The 25929-nt window shown below is 39.0% G+C and overlaps 1 protein-coding gene across 1 annotated transcript in view; it reads left to right on the forward strand.

Moving 5' to 3' along the window:
* Positions 1-25929, forward strand: part of LOC125236270 (tetratricopeptide repeat protein 28) — a 178448-nt gene that overhangs the window by 31315 nt on the left and 121204 nt on the right. Inside the window, 1 exon segment of the mRNA XM_048142985.1 lies at positions 696-749. Within this exon segment, the coding sequence (XP_047998942.1) occupies positions 726-749 (24 nt within the window). The 5' untranslated portion in view covers positions 696-725.

Genomic DNA, 25929 nt, shown 5'->3' on the forward strand with positions numbered 1-25929 from the left:
AAAACTGTGATAAGTATAATAATTAAACTAAAAGGTCAAGTATTTATGCACGAAATCATGTATGCAAATATGTAATATATATGGTGGTGTTTTTACGCAAGTATCAATAATGGTTAGTCCGCAACGCCACTGACGGCGTGGCGGTACCGACCATGAATGCTATCCCTTTCGCTCTAGCCGCACGTAAGGCTTGTTCGAAGAGGATCGCACGCTATGTCTGTACCGCAGGCTACAATCGTTATGCTTCTGGTTATAGTGTGCGTCTGCACACAGGCGCACGCCAGCGCCGCCGGCGTCGAAATGCGAGCAAGCAGATTTTTTGAAAGCGCTCTTAATTTTAAATTCCGGGTACAGGGTACCTGCACCAAATACGGACCATTATGTTATTTTGTCTTATGTTTAATATGAACCTGCAGTTTTATCTATGGCACTAGTGGATAATAAATATTTTAGGGATACCCCGTATGTAATACATATATACATATCTGACATCTGTGTACATTTGTACAGTCAAGCAATTGCAACCCTAGGCCACTGTGTCATAGTGACGTTATAAATCAGATTTTAAGAAACCTCTTACTGCTTGTAATTTTGACATGGTTGTAGAGTGGCCTAGGGTTCTACTCGTAATTGGTTCATTGTACAATGCTTGTTGTTCGACCAAAATTGCGAGTATTTTTTTTTTATTGTTTCAGATTGTGAAGTGAAGGATGTAGACGAACACAATGTCTCAGAGGGATTTCTCAGAGGTTTGTAAATAACTTTGTAATTACCTATGTAATCAAATCGTTTTTTATATCTAATGATAAGGAAGGAAGGAGCATCTAAACTAGCGTCCAGGGTCATAGCAATATTTTTTAACGGTTTCAATGTGCATAATAATTAACTATGAAAACGGATTAGAGATATATCGCTTATAGTGATAGCGTGTTTTGCAAATTGTATTTTTCTTCAGTCAGCGTCGACCACGGCCGCTGAAAGGGTTCGGGGAAAAATCTGCTACGTTACAAAATGTCGGGATGTAAGGTAAATTGCAAGTAACTGGCCCCTTCCAGTACTGGTACTAACCAACAGTAACATGTATGTACTAAAAGCGAACTCTAGCTTTAAACTGTTAACAGAATTTATTTTAGCATAACGTGGCCAGTTATTGAAAGGTGGCCAGTAATATAAATTTTATGTAAAAATGATCTCTATTCTATTTATATGTACGGTACGTAGGTACTATCATAGAGAATTTGTTTTTATTATAGGATGGCCAGTTATTGAACACTAGCCACTTAATGGTGCTTTACCCTATTATAAATTTACTAAGCGCTGTACCTATCCCTTTTCAAACTTTTATTGCTGAATTTTCCGTATAATAGTATAACCGATTGGCAAAATCAAACTAGTATAAAGTTGATTTCGTGCACTAATGAGGAATGTTATACGGAAATCATAACTCATGATGGTCGCTGAGATCGGATGATATGTTGCTCTTATTAATAATGTTGCGAAGGATCTGCTCAGCGGTAAATTGATATTAATAGGCATCTAATCTTAGGGGGCATTTCTACTTTCCTAGTAGTTTTTAATTAGTTCAGCTATTCTCAAAAAGTTTAGAATTTGAAGATAAGTTCAATTCCTTGAGTTCCTTGAGTTGTAGTCGTCTATAGGTTACGGTGACCGCTTTCAATCAGGCAGACCATATGCTTGTTTGCCAACGACGTAGTATACAAAAAAATCAGTGCTATTATTAAAGAAAAGATGAGAAGCTTACAGCAATTTCAAAATATAAGGTAACGGCGGCTATCAACGCGGGTATCGAAATCGACGTCCATTACCGCCGCATTTGCAAATACGCATTTTATAGGCAAACCGACCAATTTCTTAAAAAAAGTTACTCACACAAAGGAAGCCTGTTTAGTTGACTAACGCACATATAGGCGATAGAGAGTGTGAATGAAAGAAGACGCTCGCTATTTGACAGTTTTTGCCACGGGGCCGCGAGAAGAGGTTGTGTCATACTAACGTGTGACGCTAAACATAAGTGAACTCCAATCTCATTTAGTAGTTTACGTAATAATTATGGCAAACAGGTGAAAGTTATGCATTTCAAATTATTGTTTATAGTTTTCTACATGACTTCTGAGTACTTTTTACGTATTGTTTAGCCTGGAAATGTGTTTAAAGTGGAAATTAAAAGACAGCGGTGAAAGGCGCCATTTCGTGAGTAGATTCTATTACTGTGGTATACCACGGTAATAGTTAAAGTAGTGATATTAGTTCTTTTTGCTTTATTTTAAGTATATGTGATCAGTTATATAATGTCTTACAGTTGTTTCAATCTTGATCTATTCACGCTATCAAAGAACTATTTACGCGGTATGAAAATTATTCAACAAAACCTTAATTTTTAGCAGAAACTTCATGACTGATTTCGTAGTTTCTATGAAAACCGTTAATTTGTCAATTTTTTTAAACATTGACATAAAGTCTGATGCTTACTTACCAGTTATGTAAACTTGGTTTTAATATAAGGTTGCAATATTTTATTTTGATTTGTAATGAAAATACATCTGTATGACTTTGTTTTTATGGGTCGGAATTAGATTTTATAATACTCCAATTTATGCCTATTACCGATGGTACGATCAGATAACCCTCGGTAATAGAATATATAAGAATCTATTACCGATCCATGCAATATTTGTTTGGGTCGGTAATGGGTTCCTATAGAAGTATCTATTACCGAGCGACATATTAGTCTTGTATCAAAATATGACATTTAGTGTACCGTAAGTACAGATTTCTTAGGTGAAACTGAGTCTTCTGTGGGTATTCATAAAGGAGGATAGTATAGGTATATGTATTTGTCATAATTTGTATATTCAACCGTCGGTATTAAGCTCCGAATTTTGAGATGGGTTTCTATTTACCGATGGCAGAAAAACACTGTCATTCATACCCTCGGTAATGAAATCTCAATTCGCGTTAATAGAACTGCAACCTGTTCATTACCACGGTAATAGAAAATTTAGGTATGTTGGCTTCAATAATCATTTTATGACATATAATAAACTAAAATGATCCTAAAACTCTTCAAAACTAATAGTTCAATAAATACTCTTCCATAAAAAAAATATTTGTGGTCGTTAATGAGCTTTGATACCCTTAATTTTTTGGTATCTTTTGAAATCTGCCTAAGTACCACGTTAATAGGCGCCATTACCTTATTGAGATATTTCAAGGTTTATTTTTTTTATTTTTTTTTATTTTATATATATTTGGGGCATCAACAGCGATACAAACAAACAAATGCTTAACATATTAGAATACAATACAGTAAGCCAATGAAAGATGTCCACAAGAATATAGTGAATACTTAATACTAGGTGGAAGGAAAAGTAAATATAACAATATATTTAACCATAAACAGCAAGAGAAGCTAAAACCAAAAACTGACAACTAGCACGCGCAAAAAGGTGAGAGTGTGTTGAATGTGTGAGAGGTATTCATGTGTCATGTGTGTTTATGTGTGTGTGTGAGTAAGTGGATGAGTTAAGTTAAATTTAAGTATTTTTGGTAAAATAATTGGTTTTAGGGCCAGGGCAAAAGAGGCACTACACTAGTAAGGAATCTCCATAATAATTTATCATAGGTACCTACTGCACACAAAATAAACCATTATTATAGGCTAGTTTCCTACTAGTCAAATCAGCTTCTTTTTATGAACTGTCAAACTTACTTACTTCCGATGGCGCTACAACCCTTTGTGGGTCTTGGCCTCCTCCACTATCTTCCTCCAGTTGTCGCGATCTCTGGCAACCCTCCTCCAGTTGGTATATTTCCTTATTCTCCTCAGGTCCTCTTCCACACAGTCAAGCCACCTTTTCCGAGGTTTAGCCCTGGGCCTTTTTTGTTGCGGTGTCCACCTGGTCATAATTTTAGGAGCCCTCATATCTGGCATTCTTTCAAGGTGACCAGCCCATCTCAGGCGCTGAGATTTGCAGAACCGAACAATAGTCTCTTGCTTGACTAGAGCTTCCAATTCATGGTTCATGCGCTGCCGGTAGCTACCGTCAGGCTCCTTTAACGGACCATAAATTCTTCGCAGCACTTTCCTCTCGAATACTGCAAGCTTTACTTCATCAAGCTGGGTGGTGGTCCAGGTTTCACAGGCGTAAGTGACAACGGGTCTAATGATGGTCCGATATATGGCGATCTTTGATTTTACGCTAAGCAGCTTTGAAGCAAGTAATTTACCACAGGAGTAGAAACACTTGTGTCCGATAGCGATCCGTGCCCTTATTTCCTCACCCGTTCTGTTTTGAGAGGTAAGTGTGGATCCTAAATACTTGAAACTTAACACGCCATTAATAGTTTGGTTCCCTATACACATATATTCTGAGGGCTTTCAGGCAGTCTTGTAGTTGCAAGATATTCAGTTTTTGACGCGTTTCGCGTTCTTTTTATGAACTGTCAAAACGATTTGCTAATATGGGATTACTATGAAATACCGAGGAGTGACGTCACGGTCAATTCATTTACTTTTATCTTTCTCTTTGACTTATTAAATAGAAATTGTGTTTAAAAATAACTACTGTCCATATTTTTCTTCTAATTATGTGGTGCTTTATTTCGTGCACTGAATAAAATATTTTATTTTAAGTATAGGAAACTAGCCTATTAACAGACAAGACCTAAGGTAAAGTAAAGATTTAATTTGAAAACCCCGAACTTTAATACAAAAGTGGGAACTGTTCCCCCATAGTGCATAGCAGGAAATAGTTAAAGCTACTAGCGCAAATAATCACCATTTACTCCAGTGTGAAAGGGTCCTTAGCATGATTTCTAAAGCAGATAAATAAAGCGCCGACATAATTGCCATAATCGCGTGAGAGTGTGGAATGCCCACGGCGCTGTCATTAGCGATACTTTTCTAATTAAGTAAGCCTGCTCTTAGAACAAATACCATGTATCCATCCTCTTTGCGTTATCCCGGCATTTGCCACGGCTCATGGGAGCCTGGGGTCCGCTTTGACAACTAAACCCAAGATTTGGCGTAGGCACTAGTTTTTACGAAAGCGACTGCCATCTGACCTTCCATCCTGAAGGGTAAACTAGACCTTATTGGAATTAGTCCGGTTTCCTCACGATGTTTTCCTTCACCGAAAAGCGACTGGCAAATATCAAATGACATTTTGCACATAAATTCCGAAAAGTCAAGGTGCGAGCCGGGGTTCGAACCCGCGACCTTCGGAACGAAAGTCGCACGTATGTACTTACCGCTAGGCTACCAGCGCAGCGCTATAGAACAAATAGGATGCATATGTAATTGTGTATATATAACATATCACAAGTCATGTACATTTATGTAGCGAGTAAAAGCTTCATAATTTGACGACCGGCCTGGCCCCGTAGCCGAATGGCATTTCTCCGACGCCAAACGAAAGCGATACGCCGCTGGCTCTGTCGCGCCAATACGCAAGCGCGATAGAGATAGATATCTACTAGCGCTTCGTTTCGTGAGCGTTTCGTGAGCGATTGTGCCATTCGGCTAGCCACCCTGGCCCCATAGCCGAATAGCATTTCTGCGACGCGAAACGCCATCGAAACGCCACAGAAATGTAATCTGGCTCTGTCGCGCCAATACGCAAGAACGATAGAGATAGATATAGCTACGTCAGAAATAGTTTCGTCGAAAAAGAACTACTTAACCTAACCACAAAATTAAAATTTTGAAAAACCTCCGACCGCTATATTAGTAGACCGATTTTCATGAAACATGGCTAAGAACACTCCCGACTAACTCAGCTTTCAGACAAAAAAAACTAAGTTTAAATCGGTTCATCCGTTCGGGAGCTACGATGCCACAGACAGACACACAGACAGATAGATAAACAAACAGACAGATAGACAGACACGTCAAACTTGTAACACCCCGTCGTTTTTGAGGCGGTGGTTAAAAAGACTGATATCATATAAAAACTATGAAAGCACCATACTAAATACTGAACTAAACTGACTTTAGAAACAATTTACAAGTAAGATACGTTGACTTGTATCCTTTATTCTATTCACGTCCTAAATAGGAAACAATAAGCTTTAAAACATTGATTTCTTCCAATAGAGTGCGCGTTTACTCGTGATCAGGCAAGAGAAGTTTAACCTTACCATAAGCAAAGACATTATATGCACATACATAATTCCGTATAGACGGATAAAGTCTAAGAAAAAACGTACCTCAGTACCATACAGAAAAAGGTACGGTGGCCTAGATGGCGACACCTTCGGGGGACGCTTGGCTAGATGGCGCTAACATTAATATTTGACATTTTAACACATATAAGAATACGGGCCAAATTGTCACAACTGGGTGGCTAGCCGAATGCGCGCCGCAGCGCTAGTAGATATCTATCTCTATCGCGCTTGCGTATTGGCGCGACAGAGCCAGCGGCGTATCGCTTTCGTTTGGCGTCGGAGAAATGCCATTCGGCTACGGGGCCTGAGGTTCAAAAGTTTTAAGCCTGTCTCAAGAGATGGCAGTCTATACACATTACACATTTTACTCAGACAGTAACTCTCTATGTATAATACTCGATCCTCTTTGCCATGAGTGACTACCAAAGTATCAAGTAACATATTAAAGTTATGATGAATTCATTTTACATACATCTCACTCGCATTAATATGCCAGTACGAGCGAAATTTATAAAAACTAAGTTGCGCAAACCTAAGCGAATATGTCATTGTTGACACTGACGTGCAGTGGCTCATGGTTCACTTATAGACCAGGAAAAATAGCTTGACCTGGACATAATTCGATAACCGTAATTTTCTTTTTCTGTCGTATAAAGTATCATTAGTGATAGTTAAAATACAAATTATTAATCAAATTAGGGTTCTGATTCAATTTAAAAAAAAATAAAAACGAACTTTGAATATTTTTTGATTTTATAACTAAAGTATTAAATGTAATCCGGAAAAAGTGCTTGTATTATGTTGTGACACCTGCATTTCATATAAAAACATCTAATTTTTATAAATAATTCATACAGAACTATCATTTATAAAGAAGGTTTAGTAAGTTACACATTTTCAGGCGTATTTCACTAGAAAATATTGTTAACCGTAATCCTGCAATTTATTATGAATATAATATTACGAGTGTTGATAAATTATTAAAACTTATACCAATACTTTTGGCGCTTGTTCAAAATCTTAAATATTGATAATTTTAGGAAAGGAAAAATACCTAACTAAATTGAAAGATGGTAAATTTTGCCGTTAATATATTCTTAGTACTATACGAAATCAATTAAACAACAAATATGTAAGATTCATTACTTAATTGATATTTTTCTTACTTGCGCTTTAATATGAACGTTATTACCTGCAGAATAAGGTCGTGCACAGAGTAGGTATAGCTAGTATAGTAGTAGCGGGAACGGGCGGCGAGTCGTCGACACGTGTTTCGCTCGGCCATATCAAGGGCGCCGCGTTTTCAAAACGCTTCGATAACAAATATTTCACCGTCCAGTATAAGAGAGCTGCCTTATTACAAGTGACAAAAGTCATACAAATCAATTAGTCCGATAGGTCACGTTAAACTGGTCAAGTCGTTAGCTCAATAATAGTACCTATCGAGCTTGACGAGATGCTTGGATCACAACAACGTTATATGTATGAAAGCTTGCGGCGGCGCTTAAGACTGTATTCTTTCGAGTCGTGTGTAACGTATTTTGGCGAGGCAAATTTGAAGCACAGTGCGTGTCTGTCTCACTCACTCTTACGGTAAACCTAATGAACTGTTTCACTTTCAGAGGATTTTTGAAGTAATTTGGGTAATGTGACATTGTCGCGGTGAGGTCTTTCCGGTACAAATTTATCGGTGGATCTTTTCGGAATTGTGGACGATGAGCCGATGCGATGTCGCTTCATTTTGAAGTGTCGACTCTCGCAAGGGAGTTCTTAGAGGACCGCGAGGAGCGCGTGTGACTGTTGAGTTTTTGAATGATTTGAAGTTTGTGAATGATTTTATTTTGTGTGTATTTGTGTGGGCATGAGGTGTTTGTGTTGCGAGAGTCAAATCAATAATATGAGTGGTACAAATTTTATTAGGGGACCTCATGTGTGAGAAACTCAACACTCGAATGCTGCGTCGTAACAATGCGAGCCGAAATCGCCTAATCGGAAGTGTCCGACTTGGTATCGACTAATCTATACACGTTGTAACATGAGAAACCAGAAATCAAAACCTGGTTTCTGGTATCTGGTACCCGGTAACCGGTAACCGGTAACCGGTATCCGGTATCCTGTATCCTGTATCCTGTATCCGGTATCCGGTATCCGGTATCCGGTAACCGGTTCCGGTAACCGGTATCCGGTAACCGGTATCCGGTAACCGGTATCCGGCATCCGGTAACCGGTATCCGGTATCCGGTAACCGGTATCCGGTAACCGGTATCCGGTAACCGGTATCCGGTATCCGGTAACCGGTATCCGGTAACCGGTATCCGGTAACCGGTTTCCGGTAACCGGTTTCCGGTAACCGGTTTCCGGTAACCGGTTTCCGGTAACTGGTATCCGGTAACCGGTATCCGGTAACAAAAAACAAACCACAAAAGTTCATAGTTGATCGTTATTGGTACAGTCAGCAACTCAGCTGTGAATACAGATAAAGTGCCAAATATATGTATACACACACCTTAATGTACCAAGTACCAACACTTGTACAGGAAATAAAATACTCTATACATATTTTTGGCACTTTGTCTTGCCAGCTGTGTTGTTGACTGTACACGATCTAAAAAGGAGCCGAACGGTTATTATAATTACGCGGTGACTTGCGTAGTCGGCGGCCGCGCGATACATAGTGCTGTCTCTGTTCAGGCCCCGTAGCCGAATGCCATTTCTCAGACGCGAAACGAAAACGAAACGCAGTCTGGCTCTGTCGCGCCAATACGCAAGAGCGATAGAGATAGATATCTACTAGCGTTTCGTTTCATGAGCGTTTGTGCCATTCGGCTACGCACCCTGTTCTCACTACCACGAATTTGAAGAACAATATTGCTGTCTCTCTCAATCTTTAGGCGTCATTCATATATTACGTCATACTAAATGTGACAATCCATGTTAAAGGATTAAAAAAGCGTGACATTGGGGGGTCCAAATAGTAGTCCATAAACCACGTCTTTGACCAACGTGAGTGATATCTCTGTCACTCTTTACGTCTTTACTAACAGAAATTTAAATAACAATAGTGCTATCTCTGTCACTCTTTACTAACAGAAATTTAAATAACAAAAATGCTATCTCTGTCACTCTTTACTACCAGGAACTTAAATTATTATAGTGCTATCTCTGTCACTCTTTACTATCAGGAACGTAAATTGTTATAGTGCTATCTCTGTCACTCTTTACTACCAGGACCTTAAATTATTATAGTGCTATCTCTGTCACTCTTTACTGTGTGCGGGAAGTGCACATACCACGAGTTTGACTAACATGAGTGCTATCTCTGTCACTCTTTACTTCTAGGAACTTAAATATTTTTTTCGGTTTCGGTTTTGGTCTTGGTTTCGGTGTCGGTTTTGGTGTAGGTTTCGGTGTCGGTTTCGGTTTCGATTTCGGTTTTCGTTTCCATTCCTGTTTCGGTTTCCGTTTTCGTTTTCAGTTTTGTTTTTGTTTAAACTAACAGAACTAAAACTAAAACCAAAACCAAACCAGAAACGGGAAACCGAACACGGGAAACCGGATATGGGATACCGTATATCGGATACTGGTTACCGGTTACTGTCTACCGTTTACCGGATACCGGTTACCGTCTACCGGTTACCGGATACCGGTCACCGTTTACCGGATACCGGTTAACGGTCATTGGTTACTCTTTACCGGTTACCGGTATCCGGTATCCGGTATCCGGTAACCGGTATCCGGTAACCGGTATCCGGTAACCGGTATCCGGTAACCGGTATCCGGTAACCTTTAACCGGTAACCGGTGACAGGTCTCCGGTATTCGGTGACCGGTAACCGGTAAAGAGTAACCAATGACCGTTAACCGGTATCCGGTAAACGGTGACCGGTATCCGGTAACCGGTAGACGGTAACCGGTATCCGGTAAACGGTAGACAGTAACCGGTAACCAGTATCCGATATACGGTATCCGATATCCGGTTTCCCGTGTTCGGTTTCCCGTTTCTGGTTTGGTTTTGGTTTTGGTTTTAGTTTTAGTTCTGTTAGTTTAAACAAAAACAAAACTGAAAACGAAAACGGAAACCGAAACGGGAATGGAAACGAAAACCGAAATCGAAACCGAAACCGACACCGAAACCTACACAAAGACCAAAACCGAAACCGAAAAAAATATTTAAGTTCCTAGAAATAAAGAGTGACAGAGATAGCACTATAATCATTTAAGTTCCTGGTAGTAAAGGGTGACAGAGATAGCACTCATGTTAGTCAAACTCGTGGTATGTGCACTTCCCGCACACAGTAAAGAGTGACAGAGATAGCACTATAATCATTTAAGTTCCTGGTAGTAAAGAGTGACAGAGATAGCACTATCATAATTAAAGTTCCTGGTAGTAAAGAGTGATAGAGATAGCACTCATGTTAGTCAAACTCGTGGTATGTGCACTTCCCGCACACAGTAAAGAGTGACAGAGATAGCACTATAATAATTTAAGGTCCTGGTAGTAAAGAGTGACAGAGATAGCACTATAACAATTTACGTTCCTGATAGTAAAGAGTGACAGAGATAGCACTGTAATAATTTAAGTTCCTGGTAGTAAAGAGTGACAGAGATAGCATTTTTGTTATTTAAATTTCTGTTAGTAAAGAGTGACAGAGATAGCACTATTGTTATTTAAATTTCTGTTAGTAAAGACGTAAAGAGTGACAGAGATATCACTCACGTTGGTCAAAGACGTGGTTTATGGACTACTATTTGGACCCCCCAATGTCACGCTTTTTTAATCCTTTAACATGGATTGTCACATTTAGTATGACGTAATATATGAATGACGCCTAAAGATTGAGAGAGACAGCAATATTGTTCTTCAAATTCGTGGTAGTGAGAACAGGGTGCGTAGCCGAATGGCACAAACGCTCATGAAACGAAACGCTAGTAGATATCTATCTTTATCGCTCTTGCGTATTGGCGCGACAGAGCCAGACTGCGTTTCGTTTTCGTTTCGCGTCGGAAAAATGGCATTCGGCTACGGGGCCTGAACAGAGACAGCACTATGTATCGCGCGGCCGCCGACTACGCAAGTCACCGCGTAATTATAATAACCGTTCGGCTCCTTTTTAGATCGTGTACAGTCAACAACACAGCTGGCAAGACAAAGTGCCAAAAATATGTATAGAGTATTTTATTTCCTGTACAAGTGTTGGTACTTGGTACATTAAGGTGTGTGTATACATATATTTGGCACTTTATCTGTATTCACAGCTGAGTTGCTGACTGTACCAATAACGATCAACTATGAACTTTTGTGGTTTGTTTTAAATAGTTCTATGCAGATATAGATTAGAATACCTATTCTATCGGTACTTTTTGTATAGGTTATTATAATAACTGGACAAAATAATTATAATCAGTGCCGGCGCACTCAGCGATCACGATTCTTTCGCCGAGCTACAAGGCCTTGATATATAGGATGTATTATTTTATCAGCAACAAAAATATGTGATGATATTGAATTAAGGCAAAACAAGACATATAAACGCTCTCCATTATTTCCTCCCTGGTTTATGAAGCTAGAACAATGATTTTTAACACATACGAAATTCGTACACTGAAATAAAGTGATGATACTATAAATATACTCGACATTCAAAGTCGATAATCTAGTGACGTGAGAAGTTATTGATACCTATAACAGAATTTTGCACAAAATAGGCTCACCCTTTGATGTTGAAAATGCCGCCACTCTATAAAACAAACAGACCGCACACGAGCAGCCGACATTAAATTCTATTGCACGGCGCGAAGGTCGAAAGCCGCGCCCGCACCTGGGCGTAGGTAGCGAGATCGGGTGCACGTGCGCTTACCTTTGAAATCGCCGACACGCAGGTGTCGCCGTTCGCCCTCTCTTTTCATTTATGTTTCTGTTTCAATCGGTTAGCCGTTTGCCGGCGGGCAATAAAGGTTGTTTTTTTAACCGACTTCAAAAAAAGTAGGAGGTTCTCAATTCGACTGAATGTTTTTTAGGGTTCCGTAGTCAACTAGGAATCCTTATAGTTTCCCCCTGTCTGTCTGTCTGTCCGTCCGTCCGCGGATAATCTCAGTAACCGTAAGCACTAGAAAGCTGAAATTTGGTACCAATGTATCAATCACGCCAACAAAGTGCAAAAATAAAAAATGGAAAAAAATGTTTTATTAGGGTACCCCCTACATGTAAAGTGGGGGCTGATTTTTTTTTCATTCCAACCCCAACGTATGATATATTGTTGGATAGGTATTTAAAAATGAATAAGGGTTTACTTTTACTAAGATCGTTTTTTGATCATATTAATATTTTCGGAAATAATCGCTCCTAAAGGAAAAAAAGTGCGTCCCCCCCCCCCCTCTATATTTTGAACCTTATGTTTAAAAAAATATGAAAAAAGATCAAAAAAGTAGAACTTTATAAAGACTTTCTAGGAAAATTGTTTTGAGAAAAATACGGAAAACTACGGAACCCTACACTGAGCGTGGACCGACACGCTCTTGGCCGGTTTTTTTGTATGTATGTTACTCGATATCTCCGAGAATCGTGGACCGATTTTCAAATTATTTTTTTTAATCGAACGGGTATAACCCCGAGATGGTCCTATTGGCACCAAGTCGGGGTCTGATGATGGGATCTTGGAGAAATCGAGGGAACTCTTCAAATGTTATAGGCACATGTAATGTTTTTAGTGTATTTTTAATAGGTACACCAATATTTACGATTGATGGTAAAAATTTTTATGTCGCTGAGCTGATGATGGAAGGTCAACTCCTCAATGGTTAGGAGTTAAAGGATAATTCTTTCACTACTGTACGTATATAATATCAATAGGAACCACTAAAATCAATAAATAAATAAATTTTTCTTTAATATAAAACCGCCTTCAAAAATAAGCGCGTTACAAAACACGGAGAAACTAAAACGCAAAAAATAATAAACCTTTGAATTCAGATTTCTTATCGTATTGCAATAATCTAAACATGCAAATTATAAACAAATCAATTATTTCCGGAGTCGGGGCCAGCCTGGGTATGGTTGGGTGGGGCAAACAGGCATGAGGGATAAGAAATCTGAATTCAAAGGTTTATTATTTGCATTTTTATTTGACATTTTATAAACTGTACGAAAAAGATCCGGATATTCATGCAACTTTTCCATGGTTTCGAAATATCTGTAATGTTCGGATAATTTTCGCATAGGGTGAACCCAATATCTCCTGTGCCTCTGCATATTGAGAATTTGCAGCAAGGCAAACGCATCTTCATCATCGGACGAGGAAGACGTTTCCGCAACGAAATCAGCCTGTATAATGACGCATCGAGCCGTGTTTTCACCTCTTGTGTGTAATTTAGATTGCGTCCGCGCCCCGTCCGCGCCTCGTCCTCGCCACGCCCGCGCCACGCCACGTCCGTTGTGTTTATTTTAGACGTAAGACGCGCCCCCAGGCGGCGCGGCGCGCGCCACGCCGCCGCCACGCCGCCTGGGGCGCGTCTTACGTCCTTCCTATACAAAATGTACTGAGGAGACGATTTTTGAATTACACTCAGGTGGCGTGGCGCGGACGTCCGTTGCGCGCCCCGAGACACGCGACGCTCTGGTGTGGCCGGTACCTTACGTCCCTAACCTATTAACCGATCCGCCGCGGTGACGCGGCCGGTGCGCGGCGCGCTCTCCCAGGCCCGCGCCCCGCGCGCTCCCCCGCCCCGCGCCAGCCGCTCTACGACAACTTTGCACCCTTTTAAATTACTGACATTTACAGTTTCTTAAGCGCGACCTTCACAGTATTAATTTTGATAAAATCATGATTATAGTACACAAAAACCTAGTCTTAAGCAAAAAAATCTCAGTTACAATTTATACCTACTGAGAAATTCATGTTTATTTAAGCGTTAAAAATATATGTTTAAGATCGGTGCTAAATGTATATATATACTCAATACAATGCAAATTGATATATATATCATGGTCACCATTTTTACCTACCTAGATATTCACATTAAATGAAAACGGTAAAAAAAAGTACACAATCAGATTTATTTTCTGTGTAATATCACTAATAACTGATCGCATCTGAGTGCACCACAAAGTTAATCTAACAAAGTTTTCGGTTAACTATTTTGCTGTTAGCGAAAAGTGGGATAATGTACTTTATCTCATGATTTTTATAAGATATGAATACGATCGTATTTTTTTTTATCTATGTACATAATTACTATTTGATGCTTAATAATAATACCCAATAAAATATCAAAAAGGACGAGTTATTGAATTATGTCCAGGGTACCTTACTTTTACTCCACTATTAGTACCGAACTATTACTACTGGCTGGCTACTATACCGAATAGAATTCAGGTTTTTTACATATATAGGTACAGTCAACCAATCGGAATCCTAGGCCACTCTACAACCATGTCATGATGACAAGCAGTAAGAGATTTCTTACAATCAGATTTATAATGTCACTATGACATAGTTCTACAGTGGCCCAGGGTTCCAATTGGTTAACTGTACCTACTTCACTATGTAAAGTTGTAAACGCACATAATAAATAAGCCGAATACGATGTCCAGATGCACTTATTCGTACTAGTATACCAAGAGTCTGTGTTTAAAGCAACCCGGTAACAACACTTGTGTTTTTGACCATATATTTGATTTTCGCAGACGTATCCAATCGTCCACATATGACGTTCACATTTATTACTAAATTTCACACACAGTTCACATTTATTAAAATTCTCGTGGAAAATGCGATGGTAAACTATTACGCACTATTTACATATTATAAGGTATGTACATGATCCATGAAAGAGCTAATGAAGGGCGACCTTCCAATGTCACTGAAGCGCAAACTCGTTGACATGTGTATTCTGCCTGTCCTCACCTACGGTGCCCAAACGTGGTCATTCACCGAGGGTCAGAAGTCCAAATTGAAGGTTTGCCAACGAGCAATGGAGCGCAGTATTTTAGGTGTTACTAGGATGGATCGCATCCGAAACACTACACTGCGCTCCAAAACACGAATAGCTGATGTGGGGGAGAAAACCGCCAGACTAAAGTGGGACTGGGCAGGCCACGTTTGTCGCATGCACCCGGATAGGTGGGCCAGCATAGCCACCAAGTGGATGCCTCAAATTAAGCGCGGACGTGGAAGGCCCAGACGGAGATGGCGGGACGACTTTGACACCTTCATGACTAATTGGCCAGAAATAGCACACCAACGGGAGCTGTGGGAATCACGGGGAGAGGCCTTTGCCCAGCAGTGGGACACATAAACGGGCTATCTAAAAAAAAAAAAAATGTACATGATACCCTGTTAGGGCATGGCAATAATCTTAAGGACTACTTAGTGAACTAAAACTAAAGTAAAATTAGTCTTAATATAATTCTATACATGAAGTTGAGAATTGAACAATAATATTGACATTACTCCATCTAAAGGTGGTGATCTCCGCTCCGGAACCACCCCTGACAATTCACGGTAACGCTCTCAGCGCCATTAGAGCCTGCGATACCATCTACCATTATTCTACTTCCTTCGAATCATACTTGAACTATTACCATTAAATATTCTGTATTTGGTGGTGAGTAAGGTGGTGTACACACTGTAGTGTTACAATGTAGCAACGCCTATATTATCTATCACAGTAAGTGCGTTTCACATTATCCGATCCGATATCGGATGTAGGACCGATATTTAACTACCATATATTTAAGCCGCCATTTTTACATCTTACTTTTTTTCCTTTGAAATCTTTTCTACATTCGATATCAGATGGGATAATGTGAAAACGCACTAAAGGTGTTTTTAAAAACGTATTAAAAGTTTTTGAGAGCTTCAACCGGTTTTCTCTTCTGCAATCTCCAAAATTCTAAAGTATGTCTGTTGTATAATTGTATTGACTAAAATAATGGAACGCAACTGCATAATTATTAAGTATGTTATATTATTTTCCATATTTTAGTTCAATAAACATTTTTACTTAAGTAATCCGAATATTTTTCTTGTATTCATAGATGAACGTATCAAAATTAGATCAAAAGTTTATATAAACTTTTGACCCAGAATTGGTCTGGCAACTTTGTTTGACGTTTTTTAATACAATATAAACATCATGGAACATTTATGTAATTTTTGGTTCTAATACCTACAGTTTGAAGCAATGTTTGTTTCTTTTTCTTCCTCCATAGGTACAATATCATTTTCAATGACGTTTGTTTACGCCATGGAGTAACCTATTATAATAATACACCAGAAGTTCCTGGAAGAGGTTCCGACAGTCAGTGGGCACCTTCTCCGTCACACTTAAGGAAGTTTGGGCACCTTTACCACACCAAGGAAGTTTCTCGTAGTGTGTACACGCCCTAAAGGTAGAGCCACACAATGCAGCCGCGCCCACTCTATCCGTCATCTAAGGGCCTGGCCACATGGGCGCGTTGCGGCGACGCACCGCAAAAATTCTGCGTTGCGTTGCCGCGCCGCCAGTTTCTGCGGCAGGAAATCTGCGGCGCGGCACCGCGACGCAAGAACTCGCGGTGCGTCGACGCACCGCAAAAACTCGCGGCGCGGCACCGCAACGCAGAATTTTTGCGGCGCGTCGCCGCGCCGCCAAAACTGGCGGTGCGTCACCGCTGCTCGCAATTGTGAACTGTTGTGTTCGAATTAAACTTCGTGTCGTTTATATTTAACCCTTCTTTACTTGGTGATGGATTTTTTTCCAAGCATCACGAAAATTGAATCAATAGTCATCTTCAATCAAATCATCTTTTTTAGTTACGTTGTTTCATATTAAAAAAATGGTGATAGATTTTTTTCATTATTTTTCCAGTGCTCAGCATACATATATACCACCATGGTGTCATATATCTGTAAATTGTTAAAAAAAGTAAAATCATGCAATTAAGGGTTTATTGACAATGGAGTGCCTCTCTAATTTATATTTCCGCAATGGGTACATCGATGGGTAGATTTAAATAATAACATTTTTAACCCCCGACGCAAAAAATGAAGGGGTGTTATAAGTTTGACGTGTCTGTCTGTCTGTCTGTCTGTCTGTCTGTCTGTCTGTCTGTCTGTCTGTCTGTCTGTCTGTCTGTCTGTCTGTCTGTCTGTCTGTCTGTCTGTCTGTCTGTCTGTCTGTCTGTCTGTCTGTCTGTCTGTCTGTCTGTCTGTCTGTCTGTCTGTCTGTCTGTTTGTCTGTCTGTCTGTCTGTCTGTCTGTGTGTGTGTCTGTCTGTGGCATCGTAGCTCCCAAACGGATGAACCGATTTAGATTGATTTTTTTTGTCTGAAAGCTGAGTTAGTCGGGAGTGTTCTTAGCAATGTTTCATGAAAATCGGTCCACTATGTCGGGGTCAGGGTTTTTTCAAAATTTAATTAAATAAATAATTTTATGACTTTTATGTAATTCCCAAAAGATTTGACAATTTGTAAATACATAGGTAAAGAAAATATTCGTTCTATCTGAATATGACGATAGGTACCTACGTTAAAAATAGAGCGCTTTCGAACTACGTCCGAACTGAATCCGATAAATTCGTGAAAATAAAATTACGCACGATTTTGGAGTAGGCCCTTGAGGCAACCTGCTAAGATGCTTCTCTTATCATAGTCAACCTCAGGTCCGCAAGCTGGCAGCTGGGGAGCGGGGCTAAATCGACAATCTTATATATATTTAAGACGATACAGGACGGTTCAATTTCCATACCAACGCTCTCGACTATTTGCTCTCTGGTTTTTGAAGGTAGACTGATTTTTTCAACACAGATTATTCTATAAATTGAAATAGACATCATACACGAAAGAAAAAACGACAAGGCCCAAGGCAACAATTAGTGCTTGCACCTCCTATATGAATCCATTTGCAGCATTACGATATAGCGAAAGACTATTTTTAACCCCCGACGCAAAAACGAAGGGGTGTTATAAGTTTGACGTGTCTGTCTGTCTATTTGTCTGTTTGTCTGTCTCTGTGTGTGTGTGTGTGTGTGTGTGTCTGTGGCATCGTAGTTCCCGAACGGATGAACCGATTTAAATTTAGTTTTTTTGTCTGAAAGCCGAGTTAGTCGGGAGTGTTCTTAGCCATGTTTCATGAAAATCGGTCGACTATGTCGCGGTCGGGAGTTTTTTCAAAATTTTAATTTTATTGTTAGGTTATTAAATAACAAATCAAAAAAATATTCAATAAAATAATTTGATTTGTTCCCAGTCAGATTGTTATTAATTATTAATCTTATCTGTGTTGGAACGTTTTGATATTTTTATTTTTAAAGACGCTCGAGTCAATCAAAAATTTCCAAAAACTGCCTTTTTCATTATGGCGCAAAAAAAGTGATACTCAAGATTGGTAACAATTAGCCAAAAAACCAAAACGGTACGATATAAATTTGATGAAAAACGTGTGACCTGTGCCTTTAAAAAGTAAAACAGAAAAACGTACGTCGTTTTCGTACGTGTTTTCACTACGATCAATATGCAAATGGATAATTTAGTAGGCAAGTTTTATTTAAATCCATTAAATCGTAAATAGTGGCTTGCAGCTAAAAATAATGTTCAACTGGAAAAACCTAGGTACGTTTTTTCGCTAGAATCTACATTTTAGTAGGAAATTTTCTTAAAAATAGATTAAAATTAAACTGGTACAGATTTTTTTAATTAGCCCGTTATAGTGCCCTACTGCTGGGCAAAGGCCTCTCCCCTTGATTTCCTCAACTCCCTCTGGTGTTATTTTTCCGGCCATGCGGTCACTCATAAAGGCGTCCAAGTCGTCTCACCATGCATGCGACAGACCAGACGTGGCATGCACAAATACACTTCAGCATGGCGGTTTTCTTCCCTACTTACTTTAATATGTACAGATCATTTCTGTCGTAGATCAATTTTAGCTGTAGACCACCGTTAACGACTAACTTACGAAAAACTAAAAAATGTTTACAACATGTCGGTGTGTACCTTAAACAAACTATGAAAAAAAACCGCTTCCTAAAAATAAGCGCGTTAGAAAACACGGAGAAAAAAGAAAAAAATAATTTTACATTGCAATAATATTGATGATTAGATTTCCTACCTAAACCTTTGAAATCAGATTTCTTAAGACGATACGATACAGGTCAGTTCTCCATACAAACGCTCTCGACTATTTCCTCCTTGGTTTTTGAAGATAGAGCAATGATTTTTTCGACACAGATTATTATTATTTTTTCTGAGTCGGACCGTTTTGATATTTTTTGCTATTCTTATTTTAAAAGATGCTAGATCCAATCAAAAATTTCTAAAAACGGCATTTTTCAATATGGCTCGAAAAAGGGATACTCAAGATCGGTAACAATTGTCCAAAAAATCTAAACGGTCCGACACAGATTATTTCATTTTAAATTATTCAGATTCTCAAATTTCGTTCCGTTTAAATAAGTTTTGAAGGAGGAAAAGAGAGCGGAACCTCGATTTCAAAGATTTTTTCGCAATATCTTTTAACTGAGTTGTTCTTAATGAAATTTTTTTTTCGATAAATCTAGTTAATAAAACTAGTATATTTAACTAAAATTCCCAAATTGAAAGGGGGACTCCTTTCCATTTTAGCATTTTCGCTCCCGTAGCGTCTTAATGTATTGCAATAATCTAAACATCCAAATTATAGACTAATCAATAATTTTTGTTAGTAATTAAATTCCGTTAGGCCGTTTTCACATTATCCGATCCGATATCGGATGTCATAAGGATTTCAATGGAAAAAATACAAGATGGCGCCTGTAATGTATGGGATATCGGTCCTACATCCGATATCGGATTGGATAATGTGAAAACGCACTTACGATTCATTAAGTTTTGCAGGAGGAAACAGTCGAGAGCGGAACCTCGATTTTAAAGAATTTTTTCGCAATATCTTTTAACTGAGTTGTTCTGAATGGACAATTTTTTTCGATAAATCTAGTTAATAACACTATAGTATATTTAACTAAAATTCCCAAATTGAAAGGGCTCCCTTTCCTTTCCATTTTCGCTCCTGTAGCGTCTTAAATACCTAAAAGTACTTAAACACCTAAAAGTACTTAAATACCTAAAAGAACAACCAGCGAATCGTGTCATCAGTCATCACGCACGCACACAAGGGTAGCTTAGCTAACAACTGCGACACGGCCGGCCGCCGCGGCACGTTGCTGTATCGTGCAAATGCCACATTATATAATAATAATAATAATTCTTTATTTGGCAGGCAAGAAACCCAGAAATACAATAAAATATACAATAAAGTGATAAATAATATACAAATAAAAATAAAAAGTAAAACTTACACCTAATACAATGAAATAAAACATTCACAAACTTATGCACTACAGATGGCCGTTCTCAGACCGGTGCAATTTTCGCCAATGTTTATTAAGTTCGTCACTGTAGTCTCTAGCTACCAGCGACAGAATTTCATTGCTAGAGGCTATCAGTCTCGCCCGGAATGCAGCTGACCTGGCTCTCAGAATGGCGAAGAAGTCAGGGACTCTCGCATCAGCAAACATGCCCTTCGCACTGCAGAAACGTGGTAATTTCAGCAAAATACGAAAGGCATTGTTATATTGTACCCTTTGCGCATTGAACGAGTGCCTAGTGTACCTATTCCAAAGCTGATCCGTGTAAAAGCATTACCTATTCCAAAGCTGACCCGTGTAAAAGCATTACACATTGAGCGGTGTAGGCCGTTTTCACATTATCCGATCCGATATCGGGTGTCGGACCGACATCCTACATCCGATAAACGCTTCCGATAGTGTCGGATGTCGGTCCGATAAAACGCAGTGTTCCAAATCAATGAAGTAAGTATAAGTATTTTGTATCAAAAAATATTTTTAAAAAGTTTTATATTTAATAATTATAAGCACTATATTTCAAATATTTTATTAAAATACTTAATTGTAGATTAAACATACCATTAAAACTAAAGTTAAATCTAAAAATAAATAAAACTGCGTAACAAACTATACCTACATACACATAAAAATACTTACCTACCTATATTTTATTGTAAAATTAAAATAACGAGCATAATAACTCAGCTTTCAGACAAAAAAAACTAAATCTAAATCGGTTCATCCGTTCGGGAGCTACGATGCCACAGACAGACACACACACAGACAGACAGACAAACAGACAGACAGACAGACAGACAGACAGACAGACAGACACGTCAAACTTATGACACCCCTTCGTTTTTGCGTCGGGGGTTAAAAATACTCAAGAGCGGCAAGTAAAATAAATACTTATAATTTTACATTTAACTATATCTACTAAAAGATGAAAAAATTAGTATCCGCAATTCGGACCGATGAATTACAATCTTTTTGTTTTCAACAGAAATTCATCATTAACAGCAGCTGTTTAATGGACGCCATTTTTGTCACGCACACTACACTACAAACGTATACCTACATTATATACGCACACACACAAATATTATCGGCCGACAGCTGGCGGGGGGTCCGGCATGCCAAAAATGTCGGAAGCGTCCTGCCGATATCGGCAGTTCGGTGGTGCCTCGGACAAAAACTGTTCTAGGAGAGTGCCATCTGCATTAAATCCGCAATTTTTGCGTTTTATATCGTTTTTTAGTAATAAAATGATCTATTAAATACATAAATAAAAACCTGGAAGCGCATAAATCTTACATTTTACATCCTTCCTATATCCGATATCGGATCGGATAATGTGAAAACGGCCGTAGGGTTGCCAACCGTAGGTAGTATACACAAAGACAGGAAAAATGCATATATGTAATATATTATTTTGGTTCAGCGTACTGTAATTATTTTTAATTTCTGTACCATTTTTTTTGTAGGTACTGTACTGCACACAATTACACCGTCATATTTAAAATAGATACCTAGCTTGGATAAGTACTCGACACCGATAGCAATAAGAAGTTGCAGGGCAATCATGGTCGCATGGTTAATGATAAAACATCGGGCCGTCCCTAGTCCCTATCGCACTTACAAATAGTGCGATAGGGACGGCCTGATATTTTTATCATTTATCGCGCGACCATAATTGCCTGCCTGCTGTCTATAAGGCTGTCCTTTCGTCCTTTGTCCACATTAGAGATGGGCCGAATATTCGGTAAATATTCGGTATTCGGCATATTTAGTTAATCTCAGCATCTCCAGAGGTCCGACAGGTTTTCTAAATATGTATATATTGTTTTTTTATTCGAGGTGAGATTTTAAAGACCAGTTCTTCGAAACTTGCTATTGTCATTCTGAAATATTCTTTGAACTTCACTTCACTTGTCTTTAATGCCGCATATTTCCTTTCAAAATGAGTTCCGTCATTATTCATTTTATATATATATATGGGTTGACCCAGCATCTTCTTTTCGTCTCCATCTCATCTTTTTTTTAAGCGCCTCCGTAATACGAGCAAGAGCAGAATGCGCGTAATGGGAACCATGTCTGGATAAAGACTGATCGTGAAGTTCTGGACTGTGTATAGTTATCGAGGCGCGGCGACGCACCGCCAGTTTTGGCGGCGCGGCGACGCGCCGCAAAAATTCTGCGTTGCGGTGCCGCGCCGCGGTTTTTGCGGTGCGTCGACGCACCGCGAGTTCTTGCGTCGCGGTGCCGCGCCGCAGATTTCCTGCCGCAAAAACTGGCGGCGCGGCAACGCAACGCAGAATTTTTGCGGTGCGTCGCCGCAACGCGCCCATGTGGCCAGGCCCTAACAGCGTTCGAATTACATTATTCGTATCGACTTTATGTGGGACTTAACAAGTCATTCTGTGGTACAAGACAGAAATATGTAGCTAGCAGGTTTTGGTTACACCATAAAAGTGTACTTAAGAAAAAAAAACAAAAAATATTTTTAGATGGCTCCACACCTTTGGATGATTAGGTTAGATGGCGACAATGATTATATCGTCACTACTTTAAAAAAATCTCGTATCTCACGCTATTCCTCAAAGTTAAAACGAAGTAAGTCTATATGCATTCCATACATACTACAATTTTCTTTTCATTGATAGACGAAGATACAATTTTTTTTAAAAGTAGTGACGATATTTAAGCTTTTTACTAGTAATACTTTTGCCATTTGTTTTTCAAAGTTGTCAACCCCACTTTTTTTGGATTTGGAAATTTTTATGCGGCTTCCACTCAGAATCGCGAACTCTTTCAATCCTAAATAGGAGAAAAAACGTGCCCCAAGGTTCTTTTCCCATTCCGTTACCAGTTTTTCATACATTGTACGCGGCGGTAACGGAATGGAAGGTTTGAAAAATGTATGGAAATCTTGGGACATTTTTTTTCTCTTATCAGAATGGAAAGACCTCGCGATTCTGAGTATGAATGACCCATGTTACAAAAAAAAAGTGGGGTGGACAACTTTGAAAAAAAATGGCCCACTTACAAGTATCAGGGGGGTTACGGGTTACCATGACGTGCTAAAGCCGTTCAGTTTAGGTTGAGAGAGAGGGACGGAGCTATGTAACTGATATAGCTGTGTCCCTTTCTCTCAACCTAAACTGAACGTCTTTAGTACATCATGGTAACCCCCAGGCAAAGGATTTGGGCCAAATTGTCAAAACTCAGCCTAAAATTTTTAATCGTATGTCCAAAGATAAGTGAACTTATAACATAACGGTGGTAAGTGAACTCATAATCCTCCTTGCGTTATCCCGGCACCCACGGTTCATGGGAATCTGTGGTCCGCTTTAACAGGTAATCCCAAGATTTGGCGTATTCACTAGTTTTACGATAGCGACTGCCATCTGTCCTTCCACCCCGAAGGGTAACTATTAGGCCTTTGGGATTAGTCCGGTTTCCTCACGATGTTTTCTTTCACCGAAGAGCGACTGGCAAAATATCGAGTGACATTTCGTAAATGTACCTACTGTAAATACAAAATGTACTTTGACAATAATAAGCCTCAAAATAATTATAGGTACTTATACTCCACTCTCTTTGGTCACACAAACTTGCCGCCAAAAAACCACTTGCAATTGGATGTTCAATAAAAAATAACTAGCGAAGCAAGTATGGAACTATGGAACAACTAATTAGGTACAAGTTGTCTTGACTACCCAATTACCTTGGTGAAACTAAAACCAAAATAATGGCAATCTTGTTAAAAATAATGATGTGAACGGAGTTTCTATACTGGTGATCTACTTCTGTCCATGCCTATCTAGCCTTACATTAGGTACTTAAATACTTACCGGCAATTTTTATTTTTTAAATTAGACATAAATGGATGGGTCTAAAGCGGCAGACACTGTGCATTTGCCATTACCATCCCCACATAATTACATACAAACGGGTAGGCAGAGCACATGAAACTTCTTACTCGAAGTCCCAGTGCCACTCTTAGTAATAAAAGGGATAGAAAGAAAACGAAATGTGATATAGTAACAGGTTGCTGAGGTTGCTTGCCCTTCGCCACACCACAATTTAACCGAAATCACAGACTCGAATTAACATGAGAGAGACAACAATATTGACTTCAGTCGCCAGTTGGTATTGAGGCGATTATTAGGCTTGTATAGTACATGTACTAATAAATTAATAATACAAAAGACGCGATTCCCTGCACTGTGTACTAGACCGAACTACTCCCAAATGATTCTGTTCTCTAGTACATATTTAGTACACTTACACACGCGCAACAGAATGGGGGCGAAGAGCCAAGGAGTAACAATACCAGCAAAGCGATCCGTGTGATCCGACCGCAACCGAACTAGAACCGACTGACTCGGACCAAGAGCGCGCGAAAACAGCCGATTAGCTCTCGGCTGGTACGAGCGAGCGTTACTGTAGGTACGCCATATCGTCACTACTTTGAAAAAATCTCGTATCTCACGCTGCTCCTCAAAGTTAAAACGCTGTAAGTCTATATGCATTCCATACATACTACAATTTTCTTTTCATTGACAGACGAAGATACAAGTTTTTTTTTAAGTAGTGACGATATGCACAATTATCTCTCGATCTCTCGGTGTACTACCTGTACTAAATGTCCTAAAAGAACGAACTAGTACACTTCGGAGATCGTACTAGTTGGGAACGATATTTTCAGTGAACGAGCAGGCACAACTCTAGCGAGTATAGTAACCAGCTTGTTATAACGAAGTTTACGTGAGAACTGTTTTATAGACCTATTAAAACTACACTGAGATTAGCCTTTCGTGTTTATGAGTGCTAAGTGAATTTATTCGATTGTTGGCAATTTTATGAGTGCTACCTGTCTTGTAGTTGCTATTGCTAATTAGTATCTAATACTCAAAGCTATTTAAGATACTTAACTTACACGTAATTAAGAGGCAACAAGAGTAATATTAGGTCTGGCTCCGAATGAAGTTTCAGTTACGTCATCACTGCGTTACTTACACCTCATACAACTTGCGGATTTCACTTACGAGTAATGAAAAAATGAAAATGAAATATTTATTTTTCAAGTAGGCATATTACAATGCGCATATGAACGTCAAATAAAGCTAAAGTAGAAATTAATAGTGAGTGATTCTTGAGGAAGGTAACGTTATGGGATAATTACATATTATAATTTGTTAATTTGATGTCTTTTGTGTGAGTTGGTTGAAATATATGTTATTTGATAAACAATTTACAAAAAACACTGATAGAAACTTTCGCGATTTTGACACATACGAAAAAATAAATAAAGCTGAAGTAAAAAAAAAACTCATTTTACTTTGCATGTCGGACGGGTCCCTAGTAAATGTGTGCAGCTAAA

The sequence above is a fragment of the Leguminivora glycinivorella genome, chromosome 19 (assembly GCF_023078275.1).
Source record: "Leguminivora glycinivorella isolate SPB_JAAS2020 chromosome 19, LegGlyc_1.1, whole genome shotgun sequence".
Lineage (NCBI taxonomy): Eukaryota > Metazoa > Arthropoda > Insecta > Lepidoptera > Tortricidae > Leguminivora > Leguminivora glycinivorella.